Source organism: Sceloporus undulatus, chromosome 2 (genome assembly GCF_019175285.1).
Source record: "Sceloporus undulatus isolate JIND9_A2432 ecotype Alabama chromosome 2, SceUnd_v1.1, whole genome shotgun sequence".
Lineage (NCBI taxonomy): Eukaryota > Metazoa > Chordata > Lepidosauria > Squamata > Phrynosomatidae > Sceloporus > Sceloporus undulatus.
In genome coordinates this window covers 221,994,876-222,011,388 of record NC_056523.1, presented here as the reverse complement: position 1 = coordinate 222,011,388, position 16,513 = coordinate 221,994,876, and the positions used below count along the sequence as shown (strand labels likewise).

Here is a 16,513-nt window from a genome sequence, read left to right as displayed (position 1 = left end):
GGCAAATTAGCTTACTTGCTAATTAGCTTACTTGCCCGGTCCTGCCGCCCATTGCCGCCCCCGCCACAGCTTGGGCGCCGCTCCGGGCACCCGCGGGGGCCTCGCTGCCATCCTCCTCCTCCTCCACTGCGCATGGCCGTGCGGAGGAGGCGGAGGAAGAGGAGGGCAGCAAGGTCTGGGGCAGAGGAGGCAAAGGTGGAGGCGGCACCTCCTGAGCGCGGCCGTGCCACCTTCCCCGCAGCCTCCAGCTTCCCTCTCGGCCTCCGTGGAGGGCAGCCTCTGTGGAAGCCGAGAAGGAGCGTGTAGGGCTGGCTCTTTCCTGGCCTCTGATGGGGCCTGGGCCCCTCAGGGGCCGGGAAAGAGGGGAGGCCTCCAGTGCTGGCGCCCCCCGCCGGCTCTTTCCCGGCCTCTGATGGGCCCTGGGCCCCTCAGGGGCTGGGAAAGAGGGGAGGCCTCCAGCACTGGTGCCCCCCGCCAGCTCTTTCCCGGCCTCTGACGGAGAAAGGGGCCCTGTTAGGGGCTGGGAAAGAGGGGGAGGCCTCCGGCGCTGGCCCACCCCCTGAGGGTGGAAGCTCCGCCCCCAGCATGCGGCACCACTCCTGGAGGGTGGAAGCTCCACCCCGGCACACGGCCCCGCCCCAGAGGGTGGAAGCTCCACCCCCCGTCTTCGGCCCCCCCAGTTTTACCTTCTCGCTGCTCTTTGAATATTCTTTCCATCCAGACAGCAATGCATTTTATGAAAACAACAGTCTCCTCTCTATGTTCTGATCCAGTGACCAAAGAAGAGATCATAAGTTCTTATCCAGTTGAGGAGAGATCACCATACTGCTATCCACCATGTTTTTAAAAGCAAAACAAAAAAAACAGAAAACACTGTGGATCAAAGTAAGATCTATCACTTTCCACATTCTGCATCTAACAGCTACTAACATCAGAAAAGTTAGGGTTCAGTTTGTTTTTACTATAAATCCCTAAATTCCCTAGCCAACTGTTGTTTTCACAAAAGGGGGCAACTTTTCTGAGTGATTCATCATATTTCAAGGTTAAGGTCAATGTTTGTCATTTGACCTCAGAGCCTCATGCACAGCTCTATGTGGCCTGTGCAAATGGAGGTGAGGGTATACTTAGCTATCAGGATTAATAGCTGCATACTGTGGACTCATGCAATGAAAAGGTATAGCTGAATAAGCCTAGCCTGTGCCCCATGGAAATTAAACACACAGTCACTCAATCTTCTGTAATGCACATGCAAAAGGTTTCTTCAAAAATTACTAGGGAGATGTGTGGTTAAATACCTATTTAACCATCTAGGGAGATTTGTGGCTAAATACTTATTTTTACAGATTTCCATTCATACTCCTTATTGTTGCAATTTAATAGCTTTCTTCTCTTTTAACAAGCAAGCATTATTTGGGAGTCAACAACCATGGGCATTAGTTGATACTAAAATACCTGTAGAGACCGAACCTGCAACTATTTTTAAGCTTTTTTCAACTTATCCTACCAAATGACACAAACTCTGTGTTAGTGGATGTACCCACATCCGATCTGGCAATACAATGGCAGCATGATTGCAAAAGACCCAAAGCCTGGAGATTCAAACCAATAATTCTGCACCTCGCATCTGGTCTCTGTTCTACTTGGGGAGAAAAAATAGCAGCTGAACAAAGGATTTGCACATACAACAGCGTTGTTTTGCTGCTAGCTACAGAGCCCTTGTTCTCCAAACTGCTGATAGATGAGGCATAGAAGGGATTTTTTTTTCTGAATTAAAACTGGAGGCGCATTTTATCCTCCTTATACTCAGCAAAGACTTATTTTCAGTAGAAAAGAAATGGCTTACATGTAGAGGAGCCTGCTCCTTATGCCTCTTTATGAGTCACTTATCCAGGTGTGCCTCCTGACTGAAAGAAGACGGATGCAAAGGTTCATGTAGGGATGTGAATGAGCAGCCCTCTGTGAGGGTAGTACTTAAACTGGCCAACCAAAATTCACAAAATTTCGAAGCTTAACTGGTTTCTTCATCAGGTAAAGATGTTTAAAATCATACAAGAAAAGAAAGGTGACAATGTTGGAGTCACAGGTCTATTTTTGTTGTATTTTGCAGCATGGCTGGCCAACATGTTGTTGTTGTTGTTAACTGCCTTTGAGTTGGCCCCAGCTCATGGCAACCCTGTGGATAAGACAACTCCATTACCCCCTGTCCTTCACTAATCTGTTTAGTTCTTGCAAACCTATGCCCCTGACCACTCTTATTGAGTCTATCCATCTGGTGTGTGGTCTTCCTCACTTTCTGCTGCCTTCTAACTTTCCTAGCATTATTGTCTTTTCTAATTTGTCGTGCTTTCACATGATGTGGACAAAGTATGACAGTTTCACTTTGGCTTCCAAGGAAATTTCTGGCTTTATCTGTTCAAGGACTCATTTCTTTGTCTTTTTGGCTGTCCATGGCCAACATGGCTATCGTTAAATATGTTTTCTGTGAGAGTTGGCATTTTTATACTGAGTGAATGATCCAACACAACACTATCTCCCTCGGTCCAAGTAGACGGGGCTACTCAGAAATTGGAGAAATGACATTTTGCCTCAGATGCTGCTGCCGAATAACCACAGGAGACCATGCTGGAGGAAAGGCCACAACTTTATTAAGCAAACCATTGGTAGGGTTGGCACAAAGCATGAGGTCAGGATCTGCGAAATCAAACAACCCCACATTTTTCTGATTAACCACAACCTGGCACCCACCAGGCATTGGGATGACCTAGGGGCTAAGGAACACTGTATGACCGCATCTCTGCCATGCGTTCACATATTCACTAAGCCCCTAGTCACCAAGAGGCGCTCTCGCGTTATGGCACCCGCAATGGCCATACACCTGCCCTATTCGCCCCCGGGTCCCGACTGACTCCCAAACCAGAGCTCTGTAGCCCTGGTACCACACCGTGTAGATCCTGGCCTATGCTGCTGCCCCAAAGTTGTGACAAAAAACCCAAACCCAAGTGGTGGGTGGGTGGGAAAAGGCTCCGCTCCTCCTCCCTTCATGCTTGGCTCCTGACCATCCGGAGCCAAGCACCGACTGAGGGCCGGGGCTGGCAGCACGGCCTATATAAGTTGGAGAAATGACATTTTATTAACAGAGACACTAGATAACACTGTCACAATATGGCAGATACACACCCAATGAAACATAGTCAGGGATAGCCATGTTGGCCATATAGCAAAGTACTGTACCATCCAAAATTAACAACACAGTTGAGTTTATCTCCTGAAGGAGATCGGGAGTTTATGCTGTGAACATCCCGGAAGAATCGTGTAATTATGCAAAACGATTTCACACGACTTCACACATAACCTCCCATTAAAGTGGTCACAAAGAAGCATTAATGCACATTTACTTTTTACTTTCACGATTTCAGCAACAATGCATTTCCGATATCACTTGAGCAATTGAGTGTGATAGTCATTTATGCAATTACTTGCCATTTTCGCTTTATTTGTGGGATGCTTTAAATGCTCTTTAATCTCGCTTTAATACCAAAATTAATCCCACTGTAATAAACTTCAGTGTAACCTTTACTGAGCCAACCAAACACCTAATACAGTGCAGTGGGTCCTTGCTATTCACTGAGGATTGGCTCCAGGACTCCCTGTGAATATCAAAATCTATGAATTCTTAAGTCCCATTAAATAAAGTGGCATAGTAAAATGGTGTACCTTATATGAAATGGCCAAGTGGTTTGCTTTTGGGGATATATATATATATATACACACACACACACACACACACACACACACACACACGAATATTTTCAAGCCATGTATCTGTGTATAAAGAATCTACGCGTACAGAAGGCCAAGTGTAATTCTAAAAGTTATTTGAATTGTACCATTGATGTCTAAGTAGCAAAGGCATGGGATGAGTTAAATTTGCTGTGGCAGCTACCTGCAGAGCTAATGCTGTCAAAGCTCTCAAGCATAACACCTGTTTTACCTGGGGTAGGGGAGCAATAAAAGACAATAGAAAGAGCACAGAACCATCTCTGATGGCTGGAAGGAGGGCTGGAAAGAGATCTAAGGAAGAGTGAGTCAAGCCTGGTTTGGGCAGGGAGGGGCACATTGCCACATTTAATAGTGTCTCCCTGGAACAACTACAACTTCTCCACCAGACTGTAACACCCAGCTTTTACCTGGTTCCAAACTTTCCTGCCATCAGCGAAACACACCTTGAAAGTGTGGAAATCTTTTTAATTTACTATGTGCCCATCCAGATTGGGGGTGGGAGAGAGGCAAAGAGTTCCAGCTCCCACTCCTTGAGCCACCTCCTGAATTTGCTTTTAATGGCTGCTGGAAGGGATGCCTCACCTGGAAGGCAAAGATGGTGTTTTGTGGCAAGTCACAAAGTAACTCCAGAATATGGGCAGCTCCCTTACCTCTGTTTGGATAAGAGGAGACTCAGGTTCTGCCTGTTAATACAGAACATCATACTCTTGGGGATTGCCTACATTTGCCAGAATACTCTGGGCTGCTCCAGGAGTACTCTGCCCCCAAATTCCACCTCAATCCCCCTCCTTACCTGTTGCAGGAAAATGCAACCATAACAGGGAGTTGCCTTCCATGTCACTCTGAGGTCAGAGCGAGATGCCCAGCCTTGTTCTGATCTCAGAGCAACTTACAATTCTGCATGGACACTTGTAGGGGGTGTGTGAGAAGACAACCATTGTCGCTGATGAAAGAATATGACTTGCCTAAGCTAATCCACTGGGTTTCCATGGTCAAGTAGAAATTCAAACCCTGGTCTCCAGAGTCCTAGCCCAACACCCAAACCACTATGCTACATTGGCTCTGAGGTATGCCTGTACGAAACAGTTGCCTCTCCACATTTGCACCTTTGACTTTTGAGGATTTGATTATTTGCGGTTTTGATTAATATGTTCTCTCTAGGAATCTCTAGGTCCTCCTGCACAAACTCTGCCAGAAATTGACCATAGAGTTATGCTGGAGAACTAAGAAGTTCATAAACACTTCTCTAGGAATTTATAGGTCCTCCAGCATGATTCTATGATCAACTTCTGGCAGATGTTCACCTCAGAGTTGCACTGGAGGACCTGGAGATTCCCAGAGAGGTGTTCTCTTAGGTAAAAAGAATAGTTTTTAATTTGTGGCTTTTCCACATTCACAGGGGTCCTTCACCCATACCCCCAGTGAAATGAGGATGGACCACTGTGTTATGCAGGATTATCCAGGATAGCGCTTCTACCTATCTGGGGTGATTTTCCCCCAAAATTTATTTTTTTAAAATGAAAATGTTTCACTGCAACAATAATCTATTTAAGAGAACTCTGATTAATTCCAATGGGAAGACAAAATAGCTAGCTATGCACAACTTTAGACTCGCAAACAATTGTTGACATGTGCTAGGTTCAACGTTGCAACCTGCATTTTATTTAACCTATGTTGAATTATGGTTAAGGAGGTTAGCCTTGGGATGTTCTACAATTTATTTACAGTGGGAATAGCATGACCCTTTTTCACTTACATTTTACAGATCCACAGGATGTCATTACCTCACTTGTAATCTTCCCAAGAGTGCTGCTTCCATCTTTTTTCTCCCTACAGGAACTCCAGGTTTTTAAGAATGGAAGAGTAATCCAGTAATCCAGGTTTTTAAGAATGGAAGATCAATCCAGTTGCCACATATGAAGATGGTCTTAGTACTTAACTTCCATCTTTTTAAAAAACACAGTTTTGATATGAGCAATGTAGCTGGTGAACCGACTACAGCTCAGTGCATATATTCAATAAAATGTAGCTGAGTACTTGGTGCCATGTTATCACTATTCAAAAATCAGTTTTTAAAAAACTGGTAAAATGCTATAGTGGATAATCTGTAAAGCAAAACGCTTCTTAAATAGAAGTGTGATATAGCACTATACTCCCAGCATTATAACACTATACTCCCAGCATGCTATAATGAAATATATATTTAAATATGATCTTTATTTTTCACACACACACCCATGGATTGCCTGTTTAGTTAATGAAGGTGGCCAGAAAGAAATTTATCGTATCTTTGTTTTATAAAGTAGAACTGGATACACATAATCTACTTTAAAGGATATAAGACATCTAGCATGATGTAGATACAGTGCTATAGCACTACAATATTAACTTTAATTTAAAAAAAAAAAACAACCACAATTTCTAGTCACCACCATTAAACATCTAGCTTCAAGTGATTGTGATAGGAAACGTACTCCACAAACACACGCAACATATCACTTTTAATGATGCTAACAGGAGTATAATGTTGTTGCTGTTGTGTGCCTTCAAGTCATTTCCAACTTATGGTGACCCAAGTCAAATCTATCATGGGGCTTTTGAGGCAAGATTTGTTCAGAGGGAGTTTGCCATTGCCATCCCCTGAGGCTGAGAGTGTGTGACTTGTTCAGGGGAATTCATTGGGTTTCCATGGTGCAGCCTCAATCTGAACCCTGGTCACCAGTCATAGTCCAATGCTCAAACCACTACACTATGCTGGCTCATACAATGCCACAACATTCTTATATCTAAATGATATTTTGTTCTTAGTTTATCATTTTTAGATATAGCCATAAAATATGTTAACACCATTGGTAAGAATAAGTGAAAATTAGAATAGGATGGAATAAAATAAGGAATTGATAAAGGTGGCTCCCACTACAAATAGTACATAGTACATGTTGAGCTATGACAGGTTCAGCTATCCCATAGCCACTTCTCACACAAAAACCTGTGACTCTCCAAACTCAATATGTTGGAAGCATCTCATGAACTCTCCTTTCCCCACATTCTTTGGGAAGTGTATCCACATGTAGGACAGTGTTTGAAAAGATGTCAGTACTAAACTGGAGATGACAGGTAGATGGGACAGTGAGATGAAATTATGAGATGAAAGGGAAGGCAGACAATGCCACCAACTCACTGCATATTTGCCATGTATCCCCATGCCTTCTCTGCCATTTCAATACCCCCACAGTGATTGCTTGGGTTTGACTTGGGTGTGCCCAGCCTTTGAAGACAGAAGGGATAAACATGATAAATTCGTTGAAGTGAGATTCACAGATTCCTTCTGACCAGAGTGGCTATTTATCAGGCCCCGTATCAAAGGCAGTATGCCTCTGCTTATCATTTCCTGGGCAGTATAAGTGTGCAGCATTATGCTCAGGTTTTGTTGCTGTGTTTTTCATAACTGTTTGGCTACTGTGCGGACAGAATGTTGGACTGGACAAGAATTTAGTTTGATCAAACATGGCTGTTCATTTGTACACATGAAACTGTACACTGTTCATGTACACATGAAACTGTACATATATACCTGGTGTTTGTAAATTGTACTTTGTTAAGCATTTGAGAAAATGACTCATGTATAAGTCTAGAAATTTTAGTCAAAAAATTGACCCCAAAAACTGAAGTCGACTTATCCATGGGTCAATGTAAATACTATACATTAACTCTTATTTAAAAAGGAGTCCGTCCTGGTGAAAGGCAAGAGTGCAATCTGTCCTGGAAGCACTGAGCTCCCTCTACTCTCTCTTCCATCCATCCTTTAGTGTGAGCCAAAAGAGTTATGCCTGCCATAATTTTGTAGGTTCTTTGGCATTGTTTTCCTTTGCTTCATCATCATTTAGATCCTTTATTACATACCCATAATCTTTACCTTTGACTTATCCAAGGGACATATCAAAATCCATAATTTTGCTCCAAAACCTGCCCACAACTGACTTATAGTCGAGTATATACAGTACACACCACCAAAGTTCACGATAAATTTGTAAGCCATAACACCCCCACAAGACATGTACACGTGCACATGTACACATATACACAATGGTACAGACTAACATAGCTACCACTTTAAATACATTGACACTTACTTTTGAATAAATTTTCATAGTAATGGACTACAAACATGCAATCCTGTGTCAAATTACTCTGTTAAACAAAGTGGAAATTACTTCAACCTAAACAGGGTTTGGGTTGCACATTCACAGACCCTGTAAACTGGTATTGGGCAAAGTAAAATCTTGGATTGCAGACTCCCATGAATTCTGCTGGCTAGAATCCATGGGAGTTGTGGTCCCACATCTTTTGAAGGGCCACCAGTTTGCCCCTTCCTTTTGTAGACTCCTGTTTGTATTCTTGCCTGCTATATCTCCCTTTCATAAGTAAGGAGTCCTGGGGCTCATTAGAAAAGAGTATGCTAGTACAACAATGTACCCCTAAAGTTTCCAGACGCTGACATCATTATGCTTTCTTTTCTGGCTCACTGGTAACGATACTGATGGAAGTGACAAGTGGCACAGCATAATGTTACAGAAACAGTAGACATTGCACTAAATGTGATGGACTCAACCTCTTTTTTATTAACAACGCAAGATGGTGCCCAGTAAGTCAAGTCCCACAATGTGAAGCCAACTCCAGTTTGCACCAGTCCTGTTTATGCCTGAGTACAATCAATAATTTCTTTGAACCTGTGTTTGGTGTTGTCTGATCTGGAGTTAAATCTTGTTCAGAACACAATCGTGGCATAGAGCCAAGTATCTGATAATGCAGGTGCTAACTGGTTAATCAGCAACCACAACAAGAGAGCCAGACAAACAACAGGTTTGCATGCATCTGGTGGGGGCAGGTTACAAAATATGCTGGCATAAATGAAGGACTTTTAGCCCACTTCAGTAAATCTGTAACTACAAAGTGCTTTCAGTTTCCTAGATTTAAAAATAAAAAAATCCACAGGACAATGCAGCTCAAGGTTTTACATCTTCATCCTTGAAAAATCCACTCAAAGATTTTGCTTAAAAAAATAAAAGGGGGAGCAGGAATAAAGGGTTATCCTTTTCATGAACAGTTGCGAGAAGGACAGAGATTATATATATATATATATACACACACACACACACACACACACACACACACACACGAGGGAAACTTTTCAAGGTAAGATTGCCACACATCAAATAATCAGAAAATGCTCCTTGCAAATACAACATCATACCAGTATCCAGGAGGAAAGAAATCACAGAGCCTCAACAGAAGGAAGAGGATGGAGGGGAAAGGAAAGGCGGCAGCAAAAGAAGCCTTTGACCTTGGGCTAGGCATCCTAAATGGAATTACAGAGCTACTGATGTCATCTGGTCTGAAATGGAAAAGCAAAGAGGTGGAAAGGAATAGAAAGAATTTTAAAAGAAGCTGCAAATTGGCTACCTGGCATCTAGGTCCTAACATCTGTGCTATTAGTTATACAGTGGGCCCTTGGTATCCGGTGGGGTTTGATTCCAGGATCCCCTGTGGATACCAAAATCCAGTCTCATTATATGCAGTGGCATAATAAAATGGTGTTGCTTATGTGAAATTTCAAAATCAAAGTTTGCTTTTTTCGAATTTATATATTTTGGAATATATTCAAGTCGTGGAGAAAGAATCCATGGATGTGGAGGGGTGACTGAACATAGATTTGGGTTGCTAGGTCCACTATACCCTCTTTAGATGTCAAACAGAGAGATGTAAAAAGCAGTGTTCTTTTAGCTATTACCCTACTCTCCATCCTAACCTCCCCAACCCCCATCCAGCCCTTACCATTTTGACAAGGCTGACGTAAGTAGAAAGGCCCAAGGGAATGTCGCAAGTTGACTAGAGTAGTCTACCTCCTCCCCACCCTTCTAGTTGTCTTGTTCAGCGTTTTATTGACCTATTTTATTTAGCTAAAGTATTTGCACACTGCTGCTACTCTTCATAAAATCAGAGTTGCTTCCAACAAAAAGCATTAACAGTAAAAATGGTTGGATGTTTTTCAAGTGGCTTCTTGAAAAGGTTTTAATTATTTTTATGCACCTTCTTAAACAAATGTCATTTTAGGAAAGCAGGTTATACACATTAAAACAGATTAAAAGCAAAAGAAATTAAGAGTACATTATTTATTAAGAAAGAAAGGTCAAATTAGATGGGTTCATTTAAAAAAAGAAAAGAAACATTTGTAGTTTTCTACAAAAGACAAGAACTTCACTGGTATAGGCATTCCTCAGAATGGAAGCCCCACCATTATTTTCTACAAGTTCCCACAAACAGCCGAACACCTTTGAAACACTAATAAGCAAGATATATGAAGATATATGGCAATACAACTTTCAAAGCAGAGGTATCCCAAAATGCAAAAAAATAAACAAACAAACCTTGCTCCAATTTACTTGTTTTTTCAATGGGGTTTCTGCCTGGGACAAGAAAACTCTGAAAACACTTTAATTTGCTAATGTGAAATGCAAAAATGTGTTCTAAAGCACTAAAAGAAATCAGAATGAAACCTCAGTAACATCTGAATTGATTGAAAAAAAACAAATTTGTAAAAGGACTGTATGTGAACAACTCTTACAACCCTCCATATGTCAGAATCCACCTTCAGTTAGGTGTTCAGGGTGTCTTCTGCCAGATAGATAGATGGGTAGATAGATGGTTAAATAAATGGATAGATAGATGGGTAAATAGGGTGTCTTCTGCTAGATAGATAGATAGGTAGATAGAGAGATAGATAAATAGATAGATAGAGAGATGGATAGATAAACCGACAGACAGTCAGACAAGCAGATAGATAGATGGATAGAAGAATAGACAGATGAATAGATAGATAAATAGATACATCACCAAACAGGCAGCAACCTTGGAACGAGGGGGGAAAGGTTCCATGGGGAACGAGCGGGATGGTCATGTAGGACATGGCAGCAGGTAATTTATGAGGGGCTATTGAGAATCTGAGCCCAAGCCGGTACACAGCCTTAGATCTCGGCGCCATAGGAAAGCCAGGAACCAAATGGTCAAAACCTCCCTCCTTACTTTTACAGATCAAAGAAAGGGGTTTTACATCAAAGGGAAAGGTGCTGGGAAACAACTCATTGGGAGGGGCTGGAGGGAATCTTAAGGTTCTGATTCCATTCTGGGTCTTCAGTTTTGGCAAAGACGTGGCAAGAATACTTTGTTCCAGTTCTATCAATAAATTTTCTGTTGCATCTGAAGTTTGTTGTGGATCTTTGGCCAGAGTATTTCCAGAGTCTCACAGCATAGATACTATATATCACTTCCTGCAAATGATCTGATTTAGGACACAGGTAGCCTTTGCTATCAAGTGAACTCATCCAGTGACTTAAAAAGATACAGCTGCCATTTCTTGGCTTCATGGACTATTTAATCATAGCGTTAATATTAGGAAATCAGTTAAAAGTTTCTGTCCAGAAGTTAAAGCCCAACAACCTCCCATATGCATACGCAAAAGGGGCAATGTATAGCTAATGTTAATGTGAGACACACTGAACTGCAGAGATGTGTGATCACTACAAAAGACAACCTGCAAGCAACAGTGTTATTTGTACTCCTGTACAAGAGCTCAAAGGAGATGTATGGTTTTAAGGCTAGAACCTTAGAAAAGACTGCACTTTCTTTGTTAGCATCTCTTTGATTCAGACTCTTGGCATGGAGAGCTCTCAAGACAGAATATTTCCAACCCTCCATAAAGACTTGAAACCATCTCAAGAAGTTACATCTCAAACAGGAAGCCTTCCAGCTAAAAGGTGAGACAGAGATGAAACAGGGCATTCTTGGCATGACTAAGGTTCAACAGGCAATGGCAACCAACATCCAAAAATTTCTGAGATTCTCTTCACAGATTAAAATACAAGCCTGTGAAGGACCTCCTAGCCTCTACTTTAATGAATATCTAAGGCTACCTTTCAGCAGTCTCAGAAGCCCTTTCAGGGCACAGAAGTAAATGGAAACAAGCAACATGGGTGTGAAGAATCAGCAGACAGCATGAAATTTTAGGATTAGCCATCCCAGGAATGGATACTAGGCTTCTGGCCTTTTGTCCCAGACACCAGAGTATTTTCTAGCTGCTATCAGACACTCTGCAGCTTCCATTTTCTTTGGTATTTCTAACTTCTGCAACACTAGTTTCCAGTGACTGATGGTCAATGATCTCTGAGAACCTGGAATGGAGAATGTTCACTCCCACTTTCCCTTCCAGATTCAGTTATAGCAGCTTACAGCCTTGGCATGCCTACACAGTTCTCTACAAGTTGCTTTAATTTCTAGTAAGGGCAGCAAACAGCACACTATGGAATGTGTTTCTGGAAATTAAGATGAATTTATAACAAATAGGAAAACACCTGGTAAGAAAAGGATAGCCTGGAGACATCTTTTTGAGTTTGCAGCTAAAAACTGAAAATGAGATCTGTCACATTGGAAGAGCAGGTGGCTGGTTCCATCAAAACCAAGTTAGACCTCAGTAGTGTAGCCAGCTACTAAAAAGATAATTTTCTCAATTGGATCTACACTGAGGAAACAATGGATGAAGCCTTCTTTCTCTGTTAATTTGTAAGGGCCTGAAGTAATCTTTCTCAGTTATCTATGATGTTGCCAAATTAAGGAGAGAGGGAAACAGCTGGGATCAGATCTAACAAAAAAGGATCAGAAGGGATCTGATAAACCTTAGATTCTGATCAGAAAGGCTACAGGAACTCTGCAAATCCTGCACTGACTAACTAGTCAGAGACCATTTGAAATAGGTCTCTATCAAGTAAGGAAGCCCTGGGGGAGAGAGAGAGAGAGAGGTTCCTCTCTCTCTTTTTTTGGAGATGCTGTTGAATTGCAGTTCCCATAAACCTAGCCAGGATAGCCAGTGGTGAGTCTACTGAGACTTCAAGTCTCACACCCTCTCTATTAGAGTATTCAGATAATAAGAAATTCAGTGGGCCCTTGGCACCCACTGGGGTTTGGTTCCAGGTTCCTCCATGGATACCAAAATCCATGGATGTTCATGGCCCATTCAATACAATGACATGGTAAAATGGTTTCCCTTATATAAAATGGTAAAATCAAGGTTTCTTTATGGAATTTAACTTCTTAAAATATTTTCAAGCCATGGATATTTGAATCCGTTGATTAAAAATTCTTGGATATGGAGAGCTGACTGTACCTTTCTCTTGTTTTTTCAGGAGGTACTGCTGCTGTTTCTTAAGTTCTTGGATTGCATGGCAAATAAGTGGGCCAATGGGGTGATACTTAAGCCAACACTGGGCTTGACAACAGAGGACTAGGATACTTACTCTCGATAAGTTTATGACCTGTGCATACCCAGACACCTGAGAAGCAGATCAGCAAATATTAAATAATCTACCACCATCTGTTCTGAACATGTTTGGTAGTTAAAGATACAACCTTCCTCAGTGTTGTATGATACAATGTAGAGGGCTAGCTGTAAAGCATGTCATCACATTATCCCATGACCACAGCCAAAGACCAACCTAACCACAAGTTTAGAAAGTGGGTGAACTGGAGAAAGGCAAGTAATTTGAAGATCATTCATTCACAGTAATGTATGTTAAACTGAATTGCTTCAACAAAAAACTGAAATATATGTCATGTTTAACTTTTCACATCCAGTATATTTGTTTTCTGTCATTTTTGCTCTAAGATAATCTTCCCTCTTTCAAATAAACTTTTTTCTCTTTTCTCACACACTTTAACTAACTTCTTCTCTCTCTGCCCCATCATCCAAAGCTGGGCAAACCCTCCTTGAATAAAGTAACATGATTGTAGGCTGTTTTGCACAAGCTAATTATGGGATGCAGTGGCTTGTAAGATCAGAAGGTTGGCAGTTTGAGGCCCGAGTGCTTCATGATGGGGTGGGCTCCCTTCACTAGTCCCAGCTTCTGCCACTCTAGCAGTTCAAAAGCATGCAAATGCAAGTAGATAGTAGGTACCACTTCGCAGTGGGAAGGTAACAGCGTTCGGTGTGGGCATGCTGGCCACATGACCACCAGAGCAGTCCTCAGACAACGCTGGCTCTCTGGCTTAGAAACGGAGATGAGCACTGCCCCCTACAGTTGATTACAACTAGATATTCATGTGAAGGAACTACCTTTACCTTTAACTAGATCATACACCAGTCTCATGCATTACTATCCACCGGGCTACTACCTGCTGCCCAAGAAAGGCTAATGCAAAAGAGACAGAATCAAAGTAGGAAATCATACAGACACAGCAGGTCCCCTCCAGGGTGTGATTAATACTGTACACACAAAAACTTTAACATGTATTTATCAACTGCTGCAAACAAGTTGATTTAGAAAAGAATCAGGGATGCTCTGAAGCATCCTTTTCTCACCTTTGCAGATTCTCTCATCATCTGCAGGCTCATAGCCAGCGCGGCACGCACATCTCCCAATGGCCACCATCCACTCGCCTTCCCCATTGCAATGCAACCTCACTCCAGCAGAGCCCGTAGAGCTGGCTTCCTCTGCATCCGCCACACAAGTTCCTGGAGCCTCCACCAGTGAAGTCCTTTCACCTCCAGCAAATGTCTCCGGGAATGAGGCAAAACCTTTCACCACTGCTGGGCACTTGTAAAAGAAAACCTGAACAGCTACCAGAGACATGCAAGCCCCTGAGTCCTGGAAGGCCAAATAGAAACCTCTCTTGGTGAGCGGCCCAAAGCTCCGCACTTTCACATTCATCTTCACCACCTTTCCAGTGCTGTCTACCTGGGAGAAACTCTCATCAGCTGCAATTGTATCCACCTTGGTCCATGGGCCCTCATGCCATTCAGGATGCTCCGGGGTGGCCACATCTGCCTCTGATTCATGATAGTAAAGGGTGAAAGTCTCTTTACAGGAAGAGGCCACGGTCCTCATACTAGCACAGTCACGTACAGAAAAACGAAGGCGAATATGGACCCGGCGGGCTCCACGACGCTCTATGAAGTGAGTACGTAGCCAGTTGTTCTGTCCTGGCACAGCAACATTACACACCTCAAAGGTTCGGATCAGGTGCTTCCTATCATCCAAGACACTCACTTCATCCCACTGTATGAAGTTGGAAGCAGGGGGGAGGAAAAGAGTAGGTAAACAAGTAAAAACCATGTTTCAGGGATGTAAAAATCTATGTTATATTGAGTCAGACCATTTGCTCATGTACCCAGCACTGTCAATGCTGACTGGGAATCAGACTCCAGGGCATCAGGCCATATTTTTTTTCCAGCAGTGCCTGGGGAGTTCCAATATTCCTAGGTGGGATCCCGATTAAATACTAACCAAGCTTGAGACAGTTTAGTTTCTGTATGTGAGATGAGATCAGATGCATTCAGGGTGTTATGGTGTTTTCAGCTCTAATGGAACTGGTATTAACTTCCTCCTCTCTTTGAACAACCACACAGATTTGGGGAAGGGCTGTGAGGTGGGACTATGGGGCTTACACAGACTACAAAAAAGAGACTAGACCAATGCTTTTGCTCAGATGTTTCTATAGAGTATGATCAGTCAAGCTCCAAAGACTGCGCCATTCACCCATTCCTATCCTCTAGGCCAATGTGGGCAACTGTGGAGGGGAATGGGAGCCATTTTTCTATCCTAAACCCACCCTGATGCACCACTCTGCCCAATATGACCAAAAATGACATTATATCCCTTCTGGTTTCATTTTCAGCTGACTTGGTGAAGGGATGCAGGAAAAAAGGAAGGCCATACACTGATGGACAGACTCTATTAAGGAGATCAGTGATATGAATTTACAGCAGAGAAGTGGAGGATAGGGACTCTTGGAGATGTCTCATCCACAGGGTCACCATGAGTCGTGGCTGACTCGAGGTCAGTTAATAACAAAAAGAAGTCCAGCAAAGTAGCATCACCATGTTCCTGATAAGGTAAACAGTATGCTAACACCTCTGCTGTAAGACATTTGATTGAAATTTTGTGATTGTATTATCCCAGTCAGAAGGGGGGGAAATGGGAAATTCAGGCCTCTGTGACACATGAGCAGCCCAGACCAACTAGACATGTAAAGAGAATTGATTGGAAGGGGAGAATCATAATACCACCCACTCAATGGTTCTGCAGAATGAGGATGGGGGTAAGGAAATAAGTGTTAGCATTTTCCCCATGTCTGCGATCTCTAAATCCAATAGTTTTCTCCTGTTTAAACTAAAGCCAACAAAGCAGCAAGTGAACAGCAGGATCAGTTGGATGAACTCAGAAAGCCAGGCTGAGAAAGCTGGGTTCCATGTCCCATTGTACCTGCCACAGGCACAGAGACAGTTTGAAACTCCAGTATCAGACCCAATACAGTACAGGGCAAAAACTGCAAACCATTAGATACTGAAACCCACTGATATCTGAACATATTTCTCTATGAGGCTCCTCTGAAGACCTGGCTAGAAATGATGTAACCCTGAAAGTTAAATAAGAGCCAAAGAACCAGTCCAAAGATTTTCTCTTTTCACAGGACTCTTGGAGAATGAAATTGGGAGAGGTATCAGGGAAGCAGAAGCAAAGGCCATTCTCACCAAGAGCCACTGAAATAAACAACAGACACTGAAAGACACCTGTCAACTCTCCAATTTTTCCTGCCTGCCTCCCCGTAACGTAACAGACTCCCTAACTGAGCTGACACAACTAGTCTCAGAGCTGATGTTGGAATCGCCTAGGCTGTTAGTCCT

At 42.7% G+C, this 16,513-nt stretch overlaps 1 protein-coding gene across 1 annotated transcript in view; it reads right to left on the bottom strand.

The window, feature by feature from the left end:
* Window positions 1-16,513, bottom strand: part of LOC121922909 (ephrin type-B receptor 5) — a 200,937-nt gene that overhangs the window by 109,866 nt on the left and 74,558 nt on the right. Inside the window, exon 5 of the mRNA XM_042452858.1 lies at window positions 14,189-14,885. Within this exon, the coding sequence (XP_042308792.1) occupies window positions 14,189-14,885 (697 nt within the window). The remainder of the gene's footprint in view (window positions 1-14,188; window positions 14,886-16,513) is intronic.